At 39.6% G+C, this 26,848-nt stretch overlaps 1 protein-coding gene across 5 annotated transcripts in view; it reads left to right on the top strand.

The window, feature by feature from the left end:
- LOC5572162 (G2/mitotic-specific cyclin-B3) overlaps nt 1–26,624 on the top strand; it is a 56,929-nt gene extending 30,305 nt beyond the window's left edge. For 2 of the 5 annotated variants that reach the window (XM_021845834.1, XM_021845829.1), the window contains exons 2-6: nt 558–1,162; nt 16,271–16,601; nt 16,661–17,464; nt 17,532–17,862; nt 26,030–26,624. In XM_021845834.1, the coding sequence (XP_021701526.1) occupies nt 1,095–1,162; nt 16,271–16,601; nt 16,661–17,464; nt 17,532–17,862; nt 26,030–26,286 (1,791 nt within the window). In that variant the 5' untranslated portion in view covers nt 558–1,094 and the 3' untranslated portion in view covers nt 26,287–26,624. Of the gene's footprint in view, nt 1–254; nt 490–557; nt 1,163–16,270; nt 16,602–16,660; nt 17,465–17,531; nt 17,863–26,029 lie in introns of those variants that run through there. The other 3 variants (XM_021845845.1, XM_021845851.1, XM_021845842.1) reach the window with 2 other exon arrangements.
- The last annotated feature ends 224 nt before the right edge of the window (nt 26,625–26,848 follow it).

Raw genomic sequence — 26,848 nt, 5'->3', positions numbered from 1 at the left:
AAATGCCAAACAACCATTCAGAATTACTATTTGGATCGAAATAAGATTGATTGAAATTATAGAAACAACCTTACGACAAGATCTATAATTGATTAATTCAGTCTAACAAAACCAACTTCTGTTTCCTGTATTTCAAACTCAATCAGAAGGTCACCCTAGATGTGTGTAAAAGGAACAGATCATTCCTCAAGGTGTTCTCACTCGGTCTGCCGCTACCGCCGTGATGAGGGAAGTCCTTTTGCTCGACAGAAAAAAAAAGCGCGAGCTTCGTCGGTCTTCGAAATAGCTACCTAACCACAGTAGTAAAGCTAGCACCCGCGACCGTAAAGTCCACGATGCTAGTCGGGGAGTCGGTTTGGTCGTAACACATTCGGATTACTGGTCTGCAGCTATGTTGTTGATTTTGTGTTGTTGTTATCTATTGTTTAGTTGAGTTTTGTGTTTTACATTTCCATTATCAACAAATGCTTAGATAGATGGCTGCAATTTGTAAGCTAAACGAAAGCCTGAGTGTGTAGTGTTTCATTAACCTGTTGATGTTTCTTCTATTGTTCCAGAGTGTTCTAATGTGGTTGAGTCGGTATTTGTTAGCATCACAGGAGTTCTTCAAATCAGTTGAAAGATTGATCAAAGTGACCAGCAATTGTACAGCGCGACCCGACAACAGCTGACGAGTAAAAGGAAATCCGCAATATAGTTTGCTAGTCTCCCTGTATCAGGAAAGTGCGTACGTGAGAAGTGAAATCGTTGTGATCAATCGATAAAAAGTCTATGAATCATCTTTTGATTTTTCTGAGGATGTTACTTTTTGAGTGACAAAACAGCATTGCCAAGGGACAACGAGAAAAGTCGGAAATTACAAACCAGTGAGGAAAAACCGTTACTATTTCTCGAGGGCGTGCATGTACGTGAGTGTATTTGTTTTCGAAACGTTTCATATTGTGTATCGTACGGTGTGTGTGGTTAATAGAAACAAACGCTAGCGTGTCTGGACATCGGTGCTAATTCAAGTGGGAAAGTATAATAGTGATATTGATCCAGTACGATCGATCGATCGGTCGTTGTTGCAATCTGGATACTGATTTGGAACGATAATGGCTCCTACAAAGCAATCTGGGACTACCACTCTACTACCAATGCTGAAGAAAACTATTACAACGAGGTGAGTAGTACATTTAGTAGGTACCTACATAAAAATAGAATAAAAAATTTAATGTGTGTAAAGAAGTGCTCTTATTCCAATCGGGGCATTTCGTATCACTGTTTTCCGATGAGAGTATTTATCGTTTTAAACTTTATCTAGAACAGCGTTTCCCAACCGATTGTTCTAGTGGGTCATGAGGACATGTTAAAAGGGCCTGCGGCAGTCTCTGTTTAGATACTTAGAAACTAATCAAATACAAGTCTTTGAAAACTTCATTTTCAATGCGAGCCCAAGTATCATTTTCAGTTGAATAACAACTAAAATTCAGCTAAAATGCACTTATTTTAACTGACTAAGCTGTTACTCAACTGTTAATGTTACATGGGAGGTCTTCAAAGTCTCGAAAATGGTCTTTAAAGTCACTAATTTTTAATTTATATGCATCCTGCTGCAAAATTCTAGAAGCTCCAGCGAAACCTTCATAAACTCTTAGGCAGCATCCATTTATTGCGTAAAGTTAAATTTCGAAATTTTCAACCCCCTCCCCCCCTCCATAACGCTTTTTGTATGAAAAATTTCAAATTTTTGTATGAGCCGTAACGCTTGAGCCTACTCCCCCCTCCCTCTAGAACGTTACGTAATTTGTGGACGGCGCCTTACGCGACTATTCCACAGGTTCTTCCGAAATGTCTGGGGCAGCTTCCTGGAGGAATATCTTCGGAGAATCTTTAAGTGATTTCTCCAGAGATTTCTTCTGAAATACGTTTGGGGAATTTTCCAGTGATTATTTCAGACATTCCTCCCGCAATAGGGTCCTAAAATTTGGAATGAGATTTTGTTTTTATATAATAACACGAAAGATAATCCCTGGCCACGATCACAGGGTTTGACGGTGCCAAAGTAGAAGGTGCACCATAATAATACCCGTCTGTGAAACATATCACCTTCCCAATACTTTGGCACACCTCTAACGGTTCATGATTTATCATGAAACGGCTGCATTCAGGCGAGGATCTGTTAATATGTTTCGGCATATTATCAGATCCTCTTCGAACGGAGGGACCGCCAGGGCTCATTAGTTACTTATAAACCAGTGCTGGTTGTTGATGGTTCAGTTCGTTTACCACGAGCTGTAGCATCCTTTGTATTAATCAGTAATGGTTGTTAAGTTTCGAAGCTAACGTGTGATCAATCGTTTTATAATGCAACATAAGAATGGATGTTTGGTGGAACTGCGCGTAACACTCGTTGTTATTAAATTTAGTGATTGTGAGGGTGCTAATAGTGATTTTATAATAAGATCTATGGTGATGAAAATTTGAAAATAAAATTGGAAGTGATTCTGATAGTTTTGTTAAAAATATAATAATGTGTGAACTCTACTAATTTAATAAAGGCCATAATACATTTTGCAATCATTTCTCTGAATATAAACATTATTGCCTAGTTCTTCAATCATGCATGATAAAAGTGTTAATAATGACAGCGAGTGTAGAAGAATGGATCGAAGTGATTTTGTTTTACTGTAACTTTGTTGATAGTGCTAAATTGTAGTTTGAATAGTAATCACTCTACAGCAACAAAAATAATGAAACATTTAAATTGAATATCTTTTAATTACTTAGTAATGCTAACAGATGGTAAATGGTAATAACAATGAATTTATATGAAAATGGTGTGATGTGAAAAGTGATATAATGGAAAGTATATCTGAGTGTATTACGAAAGTTGATGAGGGATAATCGGTGATAAACATGATAGTGTCGAAAATAAAAGTGACGATAGTGAGTGATGAAATGAAATGGGGAATGAGGATCTTTTAATAAAACTATTTCGTTCTTCACTTTAACCACTCTAGTAGCATTTCAGGCCTTATCATAGTTTGATAGTAGTCTAAACTACTAGACTGCAAAACTACGATAAGGGCTGATTGCTGCTAGCGTACACAGTGACCATTTGAGCAACATTGCTTAGGAACGTCTGTGTGATGAACGCAATAGAGGCTTATAAAAGCAAATGCTGGGAAGGAGCTTAGGGCAGATTAAGAGTGCCAGTACTACCCCTATCGCTACCGACAAAAAAAAAATAACACGAAAGATAATGTTCTTGCAACCAGTTTAGCCATTTTTCCCGCTCAAAAAAACGGCTATATCATATTTAAACTTTAATTTAAAAAATAGGTCTAAATATGAACCTTGACACTTTTGATCATGTTTGACATTCACTTAGTCGACAAAAACACCACAGGGATTTTAGTTTTAACACTGGGGTTGTTCCTATCTGACATTTCTTGAGGGACACGGAAAACAAATTACAACCAAAATTTGAGTTGAAAGCAAGGGGTGTGACAAAATCCCAAAAATAGGAAAATAATGTTTTTTGGACTCAAAGCAACGAAGAACATTTAAAAATTGCTTAAACATGTGTTTCTGGCCTAAACTTAAGCGTTTGATACTAAAATTAGCACAGGACTTTAGGACCCTATTTCCTAAGAGATCTTCTTATTTTTCTTTTTCTTGACATTACATCCTCACTGGGATGGAGCCTGTTTCTCAGCTTATTGTTCAATGAGCACTTCCATAGTTAATACCTGGAAGCTTCCTTTGCCAAAGTTGCCATTTTCACATTTGTATATTGTGTGACAAGTACGATGATACTCTATGCCCAGGGAAGTCAAGGATTTATCCATTACGAAAAGATCCTGGATCGACCGGGAATCGAACCCCTGAACACCTTCAGCATGACTTTGCTTTGTAGTCGCGGACTCTAACCACTTGGCTTAGGAAAAACAATGCTTAGCTAAATGCCTCCAAAATTTACTTCAAGAAATCCTTGAGCATTCCAACGCTACTCTTCCACATAACAGGGCTGATAGCGATAGGATAGCGACGCGAAAACTAAAAACAATAGCCTTACAATATGTTTTAAAATAAAAATACGTTCGTTACAATCATGGATAGTAACCAATCATATTATGTTAACTGTATTGTAACCTAAAATAAGTCCTAACGTTTACTTGCTGTTTTACCTAAAGGAAATGCTTTATCTTCACATCGCATTAATAGTGATTTGTAGCCAATTTTGTAAATCTAATGACTTTTTGGTGAAAATAGTAACTTTTCAGTGACCAGTAGACGACTTCCGGCACGTATTTTTTTCGAAGAAAAGAAAATTTTCTTGCTTGTGAGTAATGGAAGAAAATTTCTTCTCTTCGAATAGATTGTCCGCAGGAATTCGCCTACAGGTCGACCTGTCACTAAAAAGGGATTTACTACCACCACTGACATAATCAACATCCACAAAAAATGTTATTCGTTTATGGATGTTTCCGGTAAACTCCACAAGAATTCTTCCAGGAGTTTCTATGCCATTTTTTTAGTTATTTTTTCAGTTATTTCCATTCCTTCAAGAATTCATCCACAGGTTCTCCTATGAATTGCTTCGAGAATTCCAAAGATTATTCCAGATCCAATCCATTATGAACTCTTTCAGCAATTACTCAATAAATTCGACCAGAAATTTCTCATGAAGTTCCTTTATATGTTTCTCCAGTATTTCATCCAGGGATTGCTCCGGGGGGATTATCAAATTAAATCTTCATGGAATAAAAGTTCATGTATTTGCTTTTTTATAGTGGTTTCTCGCTCTTAGTGAGTTCGTCAATCCAAGACGTTGTCTTCTCGGGAGCAGCTTATCGGCTGTGGCATGCATTCGTTAAACATTTTTCCAAGAACTATCTCACACTGCCGAAACATTGAGCAACGTCTAGGAAATAGAATTAGAAAGACTGCGTGTTAATTATGGTGTGCAATCTCTTACTGATAGAATTACATCAAAAGTATCAATATTTGCGTAATTATAAAAGAAAAAATAATTTAAATTTAGATAATTTTTGAAATCTTAAATGCTTTCTTGTATCAAACTTAGTATGAGATATCTTAAATTTAATCATCAATCTAACAAAACGTTATTTATTCTCAATAGCTTCGCGAATCTCCTGAAAAGTCGTCACGGCCCCCTAGTGGTTTGTGGTCCACCGGTCGGGAATTTTTATTTATTAAAAATTATTTATATTGCGAAATCAAATTCTTCGCTCACTATTGATTTATTTTATATGCTTTTAGATGAGTTATACTTCACTGAGGCCATAAGTGTCCGTGATATGAATCAAAACGGTAGTAGCACTAGTAAGAGAAACTATTTTTATTGAACAAAATATATGGAGAATTAAGAACTTTTTTCATCAATCGACAGCTTTTGATCCGTTTTTTAGAGGAAAAATATAGAAGTTTTGTAAGAATACGTTTTTCAGTTGTGTTTTGCCTGCGCCGTGAAGCTAGTGCTACCATAGGAACTGAAATTAGAAATAGTGCTATTATAGGCACATGTGTTCCTGGCACTAGCGATATTAAATACAAAAAAAAACAAGCTCTCGTAGTTTTCATTTATTTTATTCCTACTTTATACGAATATTTGTTCTTAGCTATGCGGCTCAGTATTGCTACACCGTCCCTATGTAGTACTTTCAGGATTTTTTCTCAGATGCCTCGATGAAAAGCTTATTATATTCTTCTAGTGATATCTTCTCGGACGCTTTTAGAGACTCCCCCAGGCATTCCTCCTTCTCCAATTTTTCCAGGATTTGTTTGAAGGATGTTATAAGGGATGCGTAGTTAATTTTTTTCAACGCCATCCTTCAGCCATTTCCACAGAGAACATCTAAACAAATGTTTTTTATTGACTGTATAGAAAAGTATATACACTATTGGAGATTCAAGCCGCAGGGAAAAGACTTTTCCGGGAGAAAATAACTTGACACGTGTTCTAGTTAATGGTCGAACTACTAATAAAAATTTTATTTCAGACTCGTATGCTACAAGGGTGGTTGCTATGGAAGTTACATAGCAACGCAATGATGTTGAATATATCAATGATTGCTTCGATTGCTTCAACACTCCTCCTCAACATCATGTGGTAGAATCCCTATGGCTTCTCGCAGTTGTTGTAGCTTCACCGCTCCCAAAGGCTTGGTAAGAAGATCCGCTTCCATCTGCTCCGTAGGACAGTACCGAATGGATACGATACCAGCTGATGCCAAATCCTTCACAAAGCAGTACTTGGTGTCGATGTGTTTGGATTTTCGGGAGATCCTATCCGCCGCTACGAGTGCAATGCAGCTCTGGTTGTCTTCATTGACCACTATGGGCAACGCCAGTTGCTCGCCCAAGTCGTCTACCAGTCGACGTACCCACTGCAGCTCTTGCAAGCATTCCGCTAGAGCGATGTAATCCGCTTCAGTGCTGGACAGGGACACGCACGTTTGCTTCCTGCTTCCCCAGCCAACGAGTCCGCCACCGAACTTGAAAATATAGCCAGTGTTGGACTTCCTGTTGTCTACTTCGCCAGCCCAGTCTGCATCCACGAAGCACTCCACTTGAAGGTTATCACCACCACCCAGATGGAGCTCGTAATTCTTGGTGCCTTTGAGGTAACGTAGCACCCGCTTTGCCTCGTTCCAATCCGCCGTGGTTGGTTTCGTAACCCGACGCCCGAGTATCGAAGTCGAGATTGCAATGTCCGGGCGCGTATTGACAGCGATGTACAACAAAGCACCGGTACTGTTGTCCATCTGCCAATGAGTCGCTATCCTCCTCCTTTTGTTGAACAAATCCGCTGGCCATCGGAACCCGGGACGCTTTGCAGTTCACCATGTTGAACCGCGATAGAAGCTTCCTCACGTACGACTTCTGATTAAGGAAGAATCGGTCAGCATCGCGTCGAACGTGGATTCCCAGAAAGAACGTCAAGTCACCTAACTCGACAATCTTGAAGCTCTTGCTCAAAACCGTGACCAGCTTCTGGTATTCTTGTTCCGTTCTGCACACGACAACGATATCGTCCACATAGATCAATATGTACGAGTACATGCCATTCACGATCCGCAAATAGAGGCACGGATCAGCCGAAGATTGATGGAATCCCATGCTCTTCAACGCCGCATCGATCCGCTGGTTCCATACCCGTGCAGCCTGCTTGAGTCCGTAGAGGCTTCGCTTCAAGAGACACACGGTATTCGGATCACCATTCGAGTACCCAGGAGGCTGCTTCATGTGGATCTCCTCCTGCAGCACGCCATACAGATACGCGGTCTTGATGTCAATGTGCTTGACGAGCGTTTGCCGTTTGCTTGCTATTGTCAGCACAGTACGGAATGTGATTTGCTTCACCACCGGAGCAAACACCTGATCGTAATCAGTTCCGTATTTTTGGGAAAACCCCTGTGCGACCAACCTGGCCTTGTATCGTACAGTTTTCCCCGATTCGTCCGGTTTACACTTGAATACCCACTTGCAGCCAACAACGTTGCGTCGTTGGGGTGCCTTTGTAAGGGTCCACGTCTCGTTGTCTCGTAGAGATGCCATCTCCTCGTCCATGGCTGCTTTCCACTTTTCGCTGTCCTGGCTCTCAATCGCTTCTCGATATGTACTTGGCTCAGTACACGTGTTCACAGCCAGGCCAATTGTATCGGTATACCGCCCTGGGGGTACACCGAAATTTTCCCTCTGCGAGCGCCGCAGATGATCACGAGTAACTGGAACGGCAACGCGCTCCTCCTGTACTGGTACTGCCTCGTTGCGGTCATCGTTGTCTTCATCGAATGCGAAAAATTCTTCTTCATCTTGAGAATCATCGCCTCTTCCTGCATTCTGGCCACAATCGTACAGTCGAACTGCAACCTGTTCGTCTTCGGTCGGGCACTCACCTGGTAGACTACGGACGGTTCCATCCTTCACGTTCTTGTCCTCATCGTCGAGCTCCAAGAAACGCACGTCACGGCTGATGACTATTTGGCCAGTAGAGGTATTCAGCAAGCGATAAGCCTTGCTGTCCGACGCGTATCCGACGAAGGTCATTTTTGTCGCCTTCTCTTCAAACTTCTTCCTCTTTTGTGGCGGAGTCCACACGTAGGCACTGCAACCGAACACCTTCAGATGTTGCAAATCCGATTTTGTACCGAACCAGATCTCGTGCGGAGTCGATCCGATCGCTGATGACGGCAACCGGTTCTGAAGATAAGCAGCGGTGTTCACTGCTTCCGCCCAGAAACGACGAGGTAAGCCAGCATCCAACAGCATACACAGACCCATTTCATTTAACGTTCTGTTTCTCCTTTCAGCCACGCCGTTCTGCTGTGGAGCGTAACCTGCGGTGAATTCTGCCTTGATTCCTTCCTCTGCGTAAAACTTACGCAACGCATTGCTGGTGTACTCGCCACCCCGGTCTGAACGGATGACCTTCGGCTTCCTTCCGAATTGAGTTTCGGTGAACCTGACATACTCACGTATCTTTTCGATGACCTCAGACTTCTCCTTCAAAAAATAGACGACTGTATAGCGGCTGTGGTCGTCAATCATCGTCATATAATATCGACACCCGCCCGGCGATGTCGTCATAGGACCGCATACATCACTGTGCACGATATCTAGCACCGCCTTCGACTTCTTCTCGGCTGCTTGTGGAAACGGCGGACGTGCCATCTTCCCTTCGACGCAACTCTCACAAGTCATCCGGATACCACATGGCTTGATTTTCATTCCAGAAGCCAAACCACGCCGCTCAACTTCGCCAATCGCATCTGGATCTCGGTGGCCTAGTCGTCGATGCCACGTGTGCAAACAATCCGTGTTGTGCTGCTTATCACTCACCAACAACGATTTTTCGACCACATTCAGACGGTACAGGCCGCTTACGCGATCAGCCGTCGCAATCACTGACCCATCGTACACCAACCGACACTGATCCGCATCGAATTCCGCGCGCACACCTTTCTCTGCCAGCTTTGGCACCGAAATCAAATTGCCTTCGAGTCCCGGGGCAAAAATCACACCGGTCAACGTAATCGACACTTTTTCGTTGCGACCGTTTACGCATTCGATTTCACAGTCCCCGACACCTGCCGTACGCAGTACTTTACCATCGGTGGTCGAAATCTCCGGACGCACACTTTCATCGAGACGCACAAACGAATTGCGGTTTTTCGCCAAATGTGACGTCGCGCCCGAATCGATCACCCACGCACTCGCATCATGCTTACCGGACCGCACCATAAACGTGAACGACTTTGCGTCGTTTTCGCGCACTGTTTTGGCCTTAGCATTTTCTCTCTTCGGATCCGCATTTCCGCCACACTCTGCCAGGTACGCCTTACAATTTCGCTTCCGGTGCCCTGGCTTGCCGCAGTGATAGCAGACGACACTTTTCTGCGACGCACTCGCTCCGCCGGTTCGCAGCACTTGCTTGTCGGAACCGGATCGTTTCCGAAGCTTCTCCGCTTCATCCAGCAGCTTTACCTTCACAAGGTCCAAGGTGAGCTCATCTTCGTTTCGCGCTTCCAGTGCCGTCGTCAGGGGATTGAACGACTCCGGAAGTCCCCGCAGTATCAGCGCCACCTTGAGGCACTCTTGCATCTCAAAACCGGAATTTTCGAGACGCGCATACTGCTTCTCAATTACCGCCAGGTAGGCCTCCATATTGTCACCTACCTTGAAATACTGGTTCGTGATTTGACGGAGTAGGGTCACCCGTTGCCCAACGTGGTCCTCTCGTGATGAGCTTTTAGAGCCGCCCACGTGTCCTTCGCCGTCGTCTTGTCACGAATCAACGCGTATTGGCTCTCATCCACCATCAAGTGAATCGTGGCCAACGTCCTCTCATCGCTATCGTTCCACGCGTCCGTTATTGGTTCCGGAGGAGTACCTGGTTCCACGTGCTTCCACAGCTGCTCCCTCCGCAGTAACGCTTTCACGGAGAACGACCATGCTTGGTAGTTCGAATTGTTCAATTTCACAATTTTCGACCACTCCATCGCTTCGAGAAAAAACAGCAAACTCTTCACGCTTCAATTTTCCGATCACGAGCTTCCGGCTGGGCCAATAACCTATTGGAGATTCAAGCCGCAGGGAAAAGACTTTTCCGGGAGAAAATAACTTGACACGTGTTCTAGTTAATGGTCGAACTACTAATAAAAATTTTATTTCAGACTCGTATGCTACAAGGGTGGTTGCTATGGAAGTTACATAGCAACGCAATGATGTTGAATATATCAATGATTGCTTCGATTGCTTCAACATACAATACCCACCATAAGTATGGAATCGTTGCAATACTGAGTATTGCAGCACTTTGGGCCCATTCACAAATTTCATAACGCTAGAGGGGGTGGGTGGGTGTCCTGAGGATGTTACGGCCCATACAAAAATTGAATAATGTTCATACAAAAAGCGTTACAAGGGGGTGGGTGGGTGTCAAAAATGGTCAATTTTAGCGTTATGAAATAAATGAATGAGCCCTTTTAAGTTTAGCATCACCCAAAATCCAGTGTTAAAAAGTTTTTTCAACAAAAATAATAAACCGGCTTAAAGACGTATTTTTTAAGATGACCTCAAAACTACATTGATCTAGCACTTCAGAATCACGAGATAATATTCATTTTAGGTGATGCTAAACTTTTCAAGGTGCTGCGATATTCAGTATGAGTGTTGCAATACGCGATTCCATACTTATGGTGGGTAGTGTATATATAGTATCTGGGAAATTGATTTAAAAACCTCATCCTTCAAATTTCTCTAGAAATTTTCTGTACATTCTTCAAAAGTTAAATGAGGGCTCAAACCCGAAAAAACAGTATTTTTTCTTGAAATTGCTTTCCTACATTTCAACAAGTATTTCTCTGAGATATTCAGGAAATTCGTTCAGCAAGATAATATCCAGAATTTCGTTTGGTAATTTTAATTATTTTATCAATTGGAGATCAATTGGAGTGTGGAGAATCATCCAATTCTTCCTAATAGGCTCAGAAGATCCTCTGAATATCATTTCAGTAGTTCTCTCTTGCAATATTTTATCTTGTATTTCACCAGTAGTTTAAAGTGATTACTTTAGAATAACCGTAAAAAAAAACTTCCGGATCGGATCCTTGACCTCCACAATTTTCACGAATAATTTATGTAGCAATTCCTTAAATGATATATGGTTAAATTCTCTGACGATTTCTTTAAGAACCGTCTGGAAGAATCCTTTGAGAAATTCCTAAAAGGATCTTGGAAGTAATTCCTGGAGGTCCTCTTAGAGAAATTTCCGGTTAAAATCATCAAGAAATTTTAATCAGAAATTTTAAAGAAAATGCTGGAAGCAGTATTTAAAAATGCTGGTTGTATTCTTGAAGGCATCCTTAATAAAAACCTTGTACTAATGAAAGAATCACACGAGGAACCCCCAAAAATGCTTAGAAATAATCTGTGAGAAATCTCTCATGATTCTCTGGGGAATGTTTATTAGAACTTTTTGGCATATTCTGGTTTCTATTTTGTCTCTTCTTATTTAGTCACTTGTTCCTGCATTATGTGTCTAATGTGTCTTTTGTTCCGTCTGAACAAATTATCAGAGATGGCCGAATCACAAAAGGTCGTATCACAGAAGGTCAAATCGCTTAAGGCCGAAGTTTTTGTAGTCCATCACAAAAGATCGAATTAGAGTTAAAATTTACAAAACTATAGAATAAGGCGTTATTATGAAAAAGTCCATGTCTTTTTAAATAAGGTCATGTCATTAAACAGTGCCAAATTTCATGTGGTGAAGCTACTTTGAGGAAGAACTGAAGCGGCAAAAGATCGCTGAAGGCTCTGATATGCGAAGGGCGACTACTGAAGTATCATGGTAGATAGCAAAAAAGTCCATTTAAAGAAAATTAACTTGCATATTTCAGCTCGATACACGCAAAAAACTTGAGCGGTAAAACTACCATTTTAGGGGGTTAACTTAAGCGCTCGCACCGACAATTTTCAGCAGACCAGAAATGCGCTTAAATTTACCATGTCTGTAGTCGAAATCAGATTGGTGTAAATTATTTCTGTCAAATGTACCAGTAATGTGGTAAACATAGTAAATTGGTCCGAAATTCCATGGTAGTTTTAAGAATGGGCATAGTCAGCTAAAATAGTAATTTTAACCACAGAATTTTTTTTTCCGTGTACCGTAATTTCGGGTGAAATTGATCATTTTTCACGGTTCTTCTAGTCTGTTTTCTATAATGTTAACAATGTCAAACAACTAAATGCAGGAAAACAAGTACGAAGGTGAGCCTCATCGACTTATGTACCGAAATTTTCTAACAAATGTCATTTTAGTGTTAACAAATACCTCTAAAATAAAAAATCAGAGGAACTCATTTCGGGGTGAAATTGATCACTTGTCAATACCATTATTGATAGTTTCCAAAACAACTCTATATGATAAATTTGAGCTCCCTGAATCCGAATATGCTTGTAAAATTCTTAACAATGCAATATTTATATAAATAACGAATAGTTAAATTTCAAGAATAACGCGAAAAACGCCTAAATGTATGCAATTTCCTAAGGAATTCAATGATATCTAACAGAAATTCAATTATTTCAACCATATGAGCAAATTGGTACGAGTTTTGGTGATCAAATCTGGTTTGGGGATATATCTTAAGCATCCTCACAAACTTTCAGGTTTATACCATGCTCAAATCCTTGCTTATTAATAGAAGTTCATAAATGTTTGTCAATACTGCACCGTGCATGATTTTGAAATTTTACGTTATTTTCATAGAAATAAACATTCTTTAACGCAAAAAAACTTCACAACACACAATTCGACAATAGTTACGACAAGCAACGTTCATTTACTGCAACTTACATTGATATTTGTGCTCCATTACGAATAAATAAAATCGTGTGATACGATGATCAATTTCACCCTACTGATCAATTACACCCGATTTTACGGTACTCTTAGCACAGACAAACAAACGTAACATTTAGAACAAATCACGATCAAAATCATAGTGTTTGGCCGATGGGCCAACAGGTGGCGGTAGTGTGTAAACGTCAAATACGAACCAAAATGCCAAACACGAACAAAGCGCTGTGGGTGGCCGCAATAGAAATATTAGTAGTAGAACGCTAATGGTGTTGTTGTCACAAAACTGATTTTAATTATTATTACCTTAAATTATGGATTTCCATTTTTTGTTCAATACCATGTCGCTGTTTTGGTTTTTAAAATTAATCTGACACTTTGAGGCCCGGTACTCAAACTGTCAGTTCGTGGCAAACTAGATGTTGGTAACACGAACAGCAGCGACATTAGCATTCTTAGGTTAATGCTTCTACTGTGGCCACCTACCATATATTTGAATCGGCCGTTTAAAAGCTGGTCGATGGACATCGATGAGAGTGTGACGGCTGTTTGTCTGTGCTCTTAGTCAGCTAGTAATGTTACATAGGCATCTTGTCCCGCCTTACCCTACGGTAAAAATGTCCAAAATATTGCAGAAAAATGTGCTGAATGTTTGTGTTTTTCTATAGAAAACATTTTGAATTTGCGGCTTTGGCATTTCATAGATTGGGCCTTTCTTATGTTGCGGCATTTTATGTTTTCGACCTGCTTCCATCCTGGAACACGACGACAATTCCTGGTGCAAGGGAAGACATTTTTTGCGTAATTATAAATATTTATATGACTTTTTGATAAAATTAAAAGCTGAAATTTGGCAAATCGACTAAGCTAGAGGCGATCCACCAAAATTAGCACATGTCGCTTTTATCGAAAAAATGTACGTTTTATTCCAAAGTCCAATTTACTGGTACATTACAATTATTGGTACCGGCACCCCACAGTGGTTCCATTTGTTCTACGAAGCGGTCATAAATCATTTTACTCAACATCCAATGGCAAATACCATCAAAAATTGTCAAATTAATCATTTTTGACTGTAAGAAGTCCATCGAGGTTGATGTCGTTATTTATATCACTTCAAAAATTCTAATAAGGATGCGGAGATTATATTGCGAATGCTCTGTAATATGAATTATTACATGTGCATAAAACCGACTTTGCAATTATCTCTTTTTCCGTGTCCAAGATTAACAATAGTATTTAAAATTTGGTTGATAAGTACCATGAAATCTGTACATTGAAAGCAATATATCAGCATTATTATTGTCCAACTTGAGAAGATTTCCCACACATAATTGCTTCACTAGCTTATAAGCCTACTTTTGGTATGTGGATCTAAAAATCTAATGAACACTTTTCTAAGTGCCGAAGATGTACATACCAAATAAATACTTGAAGTACTTATTAATTGATAATGCCAATTTCACATCAAATACCTACCAAAACCAAATAACGAACATGTCAATTAATGTAATTAACCTTACGTTTCAAATACTTACAACTAAAAAATAATTAATGAAGTATTAGTTAATATTTTGTTGCTTCTTAATATTTTTATTCTCACAATTTTATTTTTTTGGCGCTGGATATATAGATACTGGAATGCTGTTGAATATCTTGTTTTGATGCTCAAAATGAATACAAGAACAATTTAATTTCGTTTCTCCCACACTTTGGGAAGTCATGTCATATATGTTAGAATGGCTGTTGTACTAATACTAATTTAATGGGATTTTATTGCCTCAGCGCCCTTACTAAAACTTATTATTAAATCAATTTATAATGGTGCAATTGCATTCATATCGAATAATAAGTATGAGCAGTGAAAATTTCAATATTTTGTATATTCATTCCAGTTGGCTACAAATATACTGGTATATAATAAATTCTATGTATATTTTTACCATTGCCTTTATTGATAAAAACTAACAACTTTGAAGGCACGCTGCTAACGTATTTGCAATTACAGTTGCCTCTCCACATCTCGATATCGAAGGGACCATCGAGATAGGGAGAGATCGAGACATAGAACAATTTTTAACGAATACTAGATTGAAAATCACCCCGTTGCCAGGAAAATCAAAAACAAACAGATGTCATTTCGTCTTCGCAAGTTGTTTTGAATCTCTAAAATCTAGTCTAGTAACCTTTGATAATGGGCATATCGACATACGGAGAGAAAATTGGGAATGAAAATCACATCGAGATATGGAGATATCGAGATAAGGAGGATATCGAGATATGGAGAGTGAAAATGTATGCAGAGTGAAGGGACCGAAAAAATCATCGACATAGGGAGAGATATCAAGATGTAGAACATCGAGATGTGGAGAGTCGACTGTATTTGCAGCTAGAACCTTCACAGGTTCATTTTCCTACTCAAACATGATCATTTGGTGGCAGAAGTTCGATTAAATGTGATTAAGAACATATTCAAAAACGTACTTCAAATCAAGTGATGTAGTTACAAAGTGAGTATATTTCTATCCTCATTACTCGTATCAATACTGACTCCTAGATGTCAAATAACACTCTAAAATGTATCGGAAGTGATATATATACATCTGTACTAATGTTCTGTAATCTAAACTGATTGAAAAATCAATTGATTCTGGTTTGCGAAGACAATACACAAAGTGATGAAATTGCTTAATTTTTAACGTATTTTTAACACATGAAAAATACACTCAATCATTCATAGCCCTACTATGCATATCGTACAGGGACGTCTATAATGTTTATGTTTTTACATTCTCGAGATCATTAATATTGATTCATGAAAAGGTAAAGGAATGACAACCAAGACACAGCGTTGCTTGTTGTCACTATCAACGCTTGAAATTTGCTGATTTGTACAGGCCGACTGCGATACAATTCGGATCAATCTAGGATCGGATCTACCTACATTATATCAACATCACGCTGTCTACTCCATCACAAGTGCATTGATGGCGATAGACTATGGATATCACTGATGGATTAAGTTTAGCCTTAAATTAAGCAGTTAATCATTTATCAGTACGATATTTTTGACAGTGTTGCAGATAGGTTGAAACTATTTATTGGTCACTGAAAAACAGTAAGTGCATGGATAATTACCACGTGATCACTCATTCCGTAGTGATTATGATCTAGAGTGCGATGTCGCATCACTGCTGTTGGTTGTCAAATCAAAGTGATATTGATAGCTCGCAAGTGATAGTGATAGTTTTAGACCATCAGCTGATATGATTGATATTAAGCAACTCTGCCAAGACATTTTGTTTTTCGATTTATAGCCTATGGGCGGTACCACTGTGCAGTGCACCCTAAATATTGCAAAAAGAAAATTATAATATGTTTCAATTGTCTTTATTGCAGATCCAAAACAACCGCCCCAAACCAGAACCAAAATCCCGACTCGGATCTCCAGCCAATGCAGCGAACAAAGCGGAAAGCTGATCACAGTCCACTGAAAAATGACCGAGGCGTGAAGCGATCGGCTCTCGGTAATTTGACCAATGCCGTTGTGTTTAAGGCGGACAATGATGCCGAGAACGGAATCGGTGCGCTCAAAGCCGGACACGGTACCACGAAAGGGTCAATCAAAGATACGACCAGCATTAGCAAACACGCTTCGCAGATAATCCAACAAATAGCCAACAATATTGGACACAACCACAAGAACAAAACCGTTCCTAGCAAAGCTGTTGTAAGTTGTTGTTAAGTAGGTAATTAATTTTGTGATAACTGATACATTTCTCTCGACAGACGGAAGTTTTCACCAAACCAGATCCAGATGGACCAAAGACTCGTGCGGCCACTAAAATTCTGACTCGTGCCGCCAGCCGCCAACAACTGAGTGGGAATAGTTCCAACGTCATTAGCAATGGACGGGGAAAGAATCACCACTCGATTGGACATCCGTTGAAGTCTGGGATTTCGGCTGTGACTAAAACTATTGTGAAGACAAAGGAGAATACCTTTGAGGCTGGCCGCAAACTGCAGACGACGGCTTTGGCCCCAGCTGCAGCCACCGCTCAACATGGCAAAGCGCCTAAAAGGCGGATATCCAACGAATTTGAAAAGACTGAAGATAGCTTATATGTATCGGCCTTGGAAGACATTACTTCAAGCGGATCATTGCGGTTATCGGAGAACTTTAGTTCTGCAAGGACAGGAACTCCAGAAGATGGAGACAAGAAACATACGAGGGAAGGTTCGTTATCGCCTAAAAAACGAACCCCCGAGGGAATCGAGGATTATGATTTGTCAAATTGGAACGACGTGTTTCAGGTGTCGCACTATGCGCAAGATATTTTTGACTATCAGAAAGATCGGGAAGCGCAGTTTGTTATTCCGGATTACATGCCCACCCAGCCGCATATTAGCAAATGGATGCGAGCGTTGCTCGTCGACTGGATGGTGGAGATTCAGGAATCGTTCGAACTTAATCATGAAACGCTCTATCTGGCGGTGAAAATAGTCGATATTTATCTATCTCGAGCGGAGGTTCAGAAAGATTCGCTACAATTACTGGGAGCTGCTGCGCTGTTTATCGCTTCCAAGTATGATGTGAGTCGTATGGAATTAGATGATGTGGAGAGCGCTTTATTCTTTACCTTTCTGATTATTTTTATAGGAACGAGTCCCGCCCACGGTGGACGATTTCCAGTACATCTGTGATGGTGCATACCAACGGCGAGAGATGATCCTTATGGAGATCAATGTGTTCAAAACTATCGGATACGATCTTGGCATTCCGTTATCGTATCGATTCTTGAGGCGCTATGCTCGCGTCAACCGTATCGACATGCAGGTGCTGACCTTGGCGCGGTATATCTTGGAGTTCACCCTGATGGAGTACGCCATCGTTGGCCTGCGGGATTCGAAGCTAGCCTGCGCGGCATTATTTATCGCTATGAGGATGAACGACATGCCAGGCTGGAACAAAACGCTTGAGTTTTATTCAGGTAGGGCATATGCTATTTGGTTGCTGAGGGTATTGGAATTATTGGGAGATTACTCCATTTTTAGCAGAGTGTGGAAACAATGAAATTCAATCAAAATTTGAGTAAATCTACCAGAATCACTTCACAAATCCTGCTAGTAATCCTCCACATATTCATCAACAGAAATCTTCATAAATTGAGTGGTTTCTTAGGAAATTTCTAAAGAAATAATTCAGCGACACCACTAGGGATCTCTCCAGAAATTCCTCCAGCAATTCTCCCAATGATTCATATAGAAATGTCTACGATTCCTTAAAAGTTGATTGAAGGATTTCAATGCTAATATGTCCAGTAATTTTCAAAAGCATTGTTCCAAACATTTCATCGGGAATTTTACCAGAATTTCCTTCAAAGATTCATCCGGTAATTGAGGGTGTATAAGTGACAAAAATCTGCTCTTGAGAAAGCCGAGTTTATTTTTTTCAGCATTTTTTTCTCTCATACAATTTTTACGGGAAACAATAAACAAGCCAATCGAGATCTGTTATTTTTTCTCTTGGACCGGAAAAGTCTAGCTATATATCTAGAGAAGCCTCCATTGTCAAGACTCCAGAAGTTTTTTTTTGAAACTTCTCTAAGGATTCTATAGCGCTTCCAGGCAGGGTTGTTTAATTTCATGAAAATCACGTGACTTTGACACTTGAATATGTATTGCTAATATCATCCTTCCCCGTGGAAAAAGTCCCTGTGACCTTTTCCGAATAACTATCGGTTGATAATGTGCTTGCTGATGCCATATTCCGCATAGACGGATGCTATAAGCATTTTGATTTTTCCTAAATTTTGTCATTTAACAGCACTGCTTCCAGGACAATTCTTGAAAAAAATACACGAGAAAACTGTAAGAGTCTGCTGAAGAACTACAGATTTATCGTCTAATATACTTTCATGAATTCATTAAAAAGTTCAATTAGGGTTTACAAAAGCAAATGCTGAGACAACTATTTCAGTAATGCGCTAAATCATTCTTCGACAAATTTCTCCAGAGAATCCCGGGCGCAAATTCTGAAAAATATTATCCATGGTATCGTTGATATTTTTCTTATAATTATTCCAGCAATTTATCTAGAGATGCCTTCAAGCCATTCTCAAGAGTCCAGAAGTTTCTTTGGAAATCCTTGTAGGAGTTCATCAGGTAGTACTCAAAAAGTTTGGAGTTTGGAGAATTGCTGGATAAATTTCATGAGGACGTTCTTAAGAAATTTCTGGTAGAATCTCTGAATCTATATAAAGAAATCTCTGAAAGAAGCTATGGACAAAATCCTGGAGGAATGTTTAGATCAATGTCTTAGATCATTCTTGAAGAACTTCCTGGTTTGAATCCTGAAGAAATGAACATAATTTTGTAGGAAATTTAAAGGAAGTAAACCGCTACCAGCCCTGCTTTCTCTTTCAACGGGATTGAGACATATGGTATAAGGTCATTTGACATAATGATCATTTGTTCTATCAAATGACCGTTATGCCAAATGGCACATACCCTCCTTCAACATTTTGACGCTAAATAAAATTTTCACTACCACATTTTCACAAATATATTTTCTTATGCAGATACATTTTATCTACGCGTATAATTGTTTTACACTCAACCATGCACTTCTCATTCGCAAATAAATCATTTCGAGAGAGATTCGCGTTTAGGGCCTATCTGACAAATCATATCAATGAGAGAATGACTAATGAAATTATCATGTGCAATTTTTTATCCCAATTGAAGAAAATATGCTCAAACATAAACATTTTCGCTATAATTCATATTTCATAAACCAAGTTTTATAACCCACATGTATACCAAACATATCTTCTACAATTTCCGTTGCTATTTCGTTCTCAAAAAATCTTATAAGGTTTCGCTTAAAACGTACTCGAAAATGTCAATATCGCCCAAGAGAGTAAAGCAAAAGGTTTTTAATAAGCCATTTGTCCGCCGCATTTGACAAGCTGAACCATAATATTGCGATCGCTGAGCTTCAAAGGCTCGGCGTCTGTGGCAGCCTCTCTAGTTAGTTCAAAACTTATTTAACCGGTCGCCTGTTGAAGGTGGCGATAGGAGATTGCAGATCTGGCAGCTTTTATGCTACGTCTGGCATATACCAAGGTAGTCACCTGGGGCCATTGATATTCTTAATCTATTTTAATGACGTTCATTCGGTCATCAGAAGTCTTCGGCTATCATATGCTGATGATCTCAAAATGTTTCTTAAGATCCACTCCATTGCCGACTGTGGGTTTTTGAAACAACAGCTTGATCACTTTGCCGATTGGTATATCCTGAACCGTATGGCAGTTAACCCAAAGAAGTGTTCCATTATAACCTTTACAAGGAAAATACAGCCGATAATATTTGACTACTGCCTGCTGGGAACTACAATCGATCGTGTGAACCAAGTGAAGGATCTCGGGGTGATTCTGGATTCAAAGCTTACATTCAAGCCGCATGCTTCGTACATTGTCGACAAGGCATCCAGAACATTGGGATTCATCTTCAGGATTGCAAAGAACTTCACAGACGTCTACAGCTTAAATTGTAATTGTAATTGCTCAATCCACACCCTGGCAGACAATTATCCGCCCATCTAGACACGGGCTGGGTGAGGACCTACCAAGCCTCCCCCGTTAACATGTCCTATACCGTTTAGCACACCGGGATCTTCCACAAGCAGGCGCCGGAATTAAAGCGGTCCCACAAGCTTCAGATACATTAAATAGATATAGTCCCTCTGGCACTAAACCGAATAGCGGCCTTCATATCATCACTAGCACTGCCTATCCCGCACGCCAAACAAAATGCCGGAAGTAGCGCGCCGTGTAGAACATCCGATGTTCTACACAACACATCACCTCCGACACCATGCTCAACGTACAGCAAAGACATCGCTAATAAAAAGCGGAATGCGTCATTCGATTCAGTGCCAGAGGGACTATAAATGTAACGAAGAGGAAATGTAAAAGATAGTAGAGATGGTTTGGTTGTTGGATTGCTGAAACGAGAAGAAATAAAGTCATTACGTTAAAACGTGGTTTTTATAGTTGAATAAATGTATCGATAGTTTCTCATCTGTTTCTTTTCCGTGTCGTAGTTGCGTCGATTCTATCCACCTCGAGTTTTGTCGTCTCCGCTCGAGCAATGAGGACCGCGATGAAATGAAAATATAAAAATATGACCATTAGTGTTTATCTATTATTTAATGTGGTTCTCATTTGCTTTTAAATACCTAAGTAACATGTGAACTCTGCCTCTATCAGAAAATTCTAATGAATTATATTTTATTCTCCTGCACTTTCCCTAACACAAAGTATTCCTATTTAGTAAGACATTTACAAGTACAAAAGCGCAAATAAAGGTGTGGGACCTCATCGAATCATGTTGATGCCCTCAGAGCACTCATTCTTCGATTTGCGAAAAATGAGTCCGCTGAAAACACCGACCCGACTCGACGCAATCGCGCACCTCTACCAACGCCTCCGCACATGTAAAAACTTCTGCGATAAACCTGTGGTGTGAAAGAAATGCGCAATATTATTTTAATTTCAATCCTAACTGCATGACCCGTAGGCTAAATATACCAGTTATTCCTGTACATCAGAAGAAAAGAAAAACGATTAAGAATATCTTGCAGCGTAAAGTTTAAGTGATCAAATATTAATCCTTTCTTCGAACCTAATTTCATTATACATTGGGTTATGCTATGCTTCGCGTGTGATACGAACAATTAGATTTATCAATATAATGCATTAGAATCCAAACAAATACCCTAGAAAATTTTCTTGTTGTCCGACAAACATTTCAAAACAATTACGAACTGCAAAAATTCAACGGTAACTTTACTCAACAAAGCTTTCATTCGATCACCCTTAAAATACACAGTCATCAGTAGACCATGCACTATAATATCCTCCTAATATAACGCAGAGCTAAAAATCCTCTCTTGCGTTACCCAATTTGAACAAGAAAACATTTTCAAATACTTCCCATAATTTGTGCACGGCAAAACAGATTCCACCTTCTACGTAATGTAACCTAGTATGAACAGCTGCCCAACTCTCCAGACCTGCGCCCTCCAAGATCCAAGGTGCTGCTGCCTTACGTTCAAAACTTCTTTCCTCAAAGTCTGTCTATCAATTCCGAACTCTATTGCATACTACCATACCAATCAGACCCTATTCCTGACAAGACACAGAGTCATAACCCCAATGTGATGGATTTACCCAGTAAATCCACAACCTTGTCCTAACCCCTCTTACGTTTCGCTATCCTCGAAAGTCACCCATATTGATGCTTGGCAAAAAATATCAGTATTCAATCCACAAATCCCAAATTACACCACATTACGTTGGTCCGTTTGGCGTCGCCGGTGGATACCTGTTCTGACATTCGTTTCTTTTAAACTCCATTTCAACCATGTCCCTCCACTTTATCAATACGAATGTTGACGAATCACGATAATCTGAAGATCGTGACCAGAACGGAGGTAGGATAAATCACTAGGGACCAACTACCACCCTCACAGACGTCTACAGCTTAAAGTCCCTATATTGCTCGCTCGTGCGCTCCACTTTGGAATACTGTTCCGCGGTCTGGAGCCCCGCTTACGTCCACGGCTTCGAAAGGATTGAGTCCGTACAGCACCGCTTCCTTTGGTTTGCACTTCGGAAACTGCCATGTAGAAACCCGTTCCAACTGCCAAGCTACGAGAGTCGATGCCAGCTGATTGATCTAGAGCTACTTCGCACCAGAAGGGACGTCTGCAGAGCTCTTACGGTTGCAGACACGCTACAAGGACGGGTATATTGTCCCATCATCCTGGAAAAAAATGATTTACACGTCCAGTCATGATCACTCCGGAACAATGTTATGCTACGTTTGCCACTACGAAGAACTAATTACGGAATGCATGGGGCGATCATCGGTATCCAGCGCGTCTTCAACATAATTGCCCAACTGTTTGACTTCCACCTCACCCGTGAGTCGCTTCGTCGAAGATCTTCTAAGTTTTTTGCTGGTAGAAGCGGATAACGACTACGATTATATGTTATATGTTTTTTTAATTGCCTGACAACGTTTATGATTATGTTTGAGACTGTGACCAAGATTATGTTTGTGATTTAGTTTTTTTTTTTAATTTTTATTGAAGTCCTTAGTTTAAGCAATATCATTGGGGCTACAAAGCCTGTTGATGAATTTAATAAATAAATAAATAGTTTCAGGACTGAATTTTGGGAATTGTACCCGGAGACTTAAAAAAAGCACGAAAGTTGAATTTTTTTAGTGTTTAGGATAATTAAAAATTTGTAGAGTAGTTTTTGACCTCTCGTTTGTCGCACGATTGATCATCGGCAAACCTCCTGTGCTGTGCAAGAAAAACGAGGGTTTCCCTTCAAAATACGAAGAAGTGTCGGCTGTAGTGCTGTGATTCGTTTTTTGTTTTCTGCGTCGTCGAAGTAAACTTTTTTTTCTCGGCTTCACATTTTGCTGGGCAGTGCTGTGCGAAGGCCCAAGCTTAATAATTCTTTTTCGCGCGTCGATTTTATATTCGGAGCAGTGAATAAATTGTCACCCAGCACGCAGCAACAAAGACATTATCACCTCCTTTTCTTGTTGCAACAATTTTATTCCGCAACATGAGTTTGTCATCATCTGAACAGAATATGACAAAGATCGATCACCACGTGCGCGGCGATTTTCTGGGCTTCGCATTACAATTTTCGAGAACTTTCTCCATGTTGGTAAACATTGACACATTATCAAACAGCATCCATAAAACAAATTTGGTTTTGTGTTTAAAATTACTGATAAATCGCGAGTTGCGCTCTGTGATTGTCATGACTATTCTGCTTTTAATTGTGTCCTTATCCGCAACAGTTGTGACAAACGGTTGTGAGCGAGCTTGCTTTGTTGTTTGTTTTTCGTCTATTTTGATGATAATTGGATTCACTGATTCGGAGTGATTTTATATTCCGCTGTTGCGCGTTGATGCCGAGATTGTAACTTTGGTCGAGGATGGCTTACCAAATGGTGAGCTCGTTTCATGCTTGTGATAACACAAATTTATATCGTGGCAATGTTCTATTTATTTAATCGTTAAACAAACTATGGATGGTTCGTCACTATTAGTGCCGGCGTAACCCCTTATTCCTGTTAGCATTAGCATCAAGCATTTCGCACAAATTCGTAGGTGGAACAGTCCTAGACTTTTGTATGAGGGTTGCCTCCTTCCCGTCCGTTACCAAAGTCAGAAATTTGAAACTAACCTCTAACTCTTAGACAAGATTGACTACTTTTTGTTTTTCAGTAGGTTAGGTGTAACAGTATTCGCAACGGAATGAAAAATATTTTATTATAAATCAATCAAAAGACTGGTCAGACACTTTGTTTGTACCATGCACCCCCGCTAATTTGAACGTCATGCAAACCATCGGGGTTCATAATTAATTTGAACATCTAGTCACCCTAGAATCGTGTTTCTGGTAATTTCTTTCACTGTTTTAGTTTTAATTTTTCGTTCTGTTCCACAGCGTTCCATTTCACTTTACTCCGTTCCATGAGCCAAATGGCGTTTGAACAATTTTCAATCTGAACGATGTGCAAATTAGCGGGGTGCAAATTCAAAAGTATTCAGAATAAATGTGGTCAAACCAACGGGGGTACACGGTTTAGAAAATTGGGGTGGCGAATACTGGATGATATGCACCAGTATTCGCCATGTTGTTAATTTTGGCTCCCTGAATTCGTCGCTTACATTGATTTCTTATGAAAAGTGTCGAATTCAGAAACACCTTGGCGAAATAAGGCGCTAAAGAGGCTAAAATGTTAAGGAAATTTTTTTTGTTATATTTTTTCCGTTAAGTTAATCATGATAAAATTTGAAAGTTAAACGATTAATCATGCAAGGAGCTCTGTCATTTGATTTTTTTCCCTAATCATGGGTAAAGTTAAGTATTTTAAGCTGTATGACACATTCGTTGTATACTCAAGGCGTTCAGGGCATCCCCAAAGTCATTAAATCACTAACTCTATTTCTCTAGTGTCGAGTGCTCGACACTGAAGAAGTTTGTAAATCGCAGACACATTTGGTCAAGATAAGCAACATATTAGAGTTTAGATTTATTTGCTCGCCTTACCAGTGATTTTTAGTATTTTATTTTTCTTTTGCAAAAGTGGAGTATTATAGTTCAATTAGTAGTTTTTTCCCTAATGATTAAATGTCCAGAAGTATACACTAAACGCATTGCAGTATGCAACAAATATGTTATACACAAGATTATTATGAACACTACTCATGATTTACGATAAATGCCGCATAAAAAACTGTCATTACAGCAAATTTACCACAATTTTGAATCACAAATTGTGATTATTCATTACGCTCTGATTTAATTAACTCAAAACGATTTCTGTCATTTTTCATCGTAAAACGGTATATAATCCGGGGTGGCGAATACTGATAGTATGGTGAATAGCGGTATATCTACCCTACTCTCTGCTCTTGATATTTTTATCTTCGTTACTTTTTATTTTTTGATATTTTGTCCTTGTTGTTTTACTGCCTTAGGGTATTTAGTATTGCCGCTTTCTGGCATTCTGCCCTATACTTTTCAGTCTTTCGGCCTCAGCTCCATTGATAGGACAAATTATTTTATGATATTTCAATCAAAATACTCTATACTGCCCAACGCGATGCGATCTGTTTAATTATGCAATGTTATCTCCATCATCATCTTTTTCTTTTTGACATTACATTTCCACTGGGACGGAATCTGCAACTCAAGTTAGTGTGCTAAGAGCACATCCACAGTTGTTAACTGAGTGCTTCCTTTGCCAAAGTTGCCATTTTCGGAGCAGCCGGAAATCGAACCCAGATACCTACAACATAGCTTAGCTTTATAGCCGCGGACGTTCCTACTAGGCTACTGGAAGCCCCATCTCCATCGTATTTCCATGAAAAGTCATCATGAAATTCATTGCAACGTTTAAATTAGGCTACCATAAAGTGGGCTACAACTTACTTAAAACTTTATGTAATGGTATTCAAAAGTTCATTGGTTAAGATTGTGTAGAATCTACTCTTATATAACAAACCACTTTTACGAATTAAATTAAATCAACATTCTTCATTACCCTCCTCAGGCTACAAGATCGAAGATTTCGCCGAAATCGCCATCCTACTGAACAACATCATGACGCGTAAGCCAAAGGAATCACTCAATACCGTCCGTCACAAGTACTCCCACGAGCTGTTTTTCGAGTCGGCAAAAAAGCAATTCATCACCGATTTGACCAAACTATTCGACACTACCGGCTATCAGCTCATGAGTGGTAAAGCGCAACCGGCAACCGCAACGCGATCTCATCATACTTCGACGGCGACGACAACCAGTGTGTAGGAAAATATGATGTAAGGTGTGTAGTAATATTGTCCTTTTCGTTCGGCTGGTCACGCACAGACAACGTAACAGCGGTTGATTCGTGCGTCTCAGATGGGCTGCCAGGGATATATTTTACAAAGATTTTACTGTTTGATAATGAGGCCGGTGTGAGTAACGTTTCACGGTCCAGAGTCCAAGCACGGTGTAGTTATGTGCAACAAATAGGGGAAAACCTCCGATGTAGCTAATCGAAAAAATGAGAAAAATGTCACAAATCTATATTTTGAGTGCGATCTTTACATCTGTAAAATATGTTTATTAATACGGAAAAAAGAAATTCGTTGTAAAAGTTTAAATTTTGTTTTCTTCAATTATTTTTTCGTTTGATTTATCAGTTCTTCTTTTCTTGTTTTTATTAAAAAAAAAAAAACATTATTTTCTTTGCAAAAATATCATAGAAGAAAATCACTCAAATGGATCGACTTCCAGTGCTTGCAGAACTCACATCAATTACATTACCAAATTTGAGATAAATGTTGACAAATTCTTCAATTCAATCTGTTTAATACACCTACCAAAT

The sequence above is a fragment of the Aedes aegypti genome, chromosome 1 (assembly GCF_002204515.2).
Source record: "Aedes aegypti strain LVP_AGWG chromosome 1, AaegL5.0 Primary Assembly, whole genome shotgun sequence".
Lineage (NCBI taxonomy): Eukaryota > Metazoa > Arthropoda > Insecta > Diptera > Culicidae > Aedes > Aedes aegypti.
Note: the sequence above shows the minus strand (reverse complement) of the source record. Positions and strands in the feature narration are given on the sequence as shown.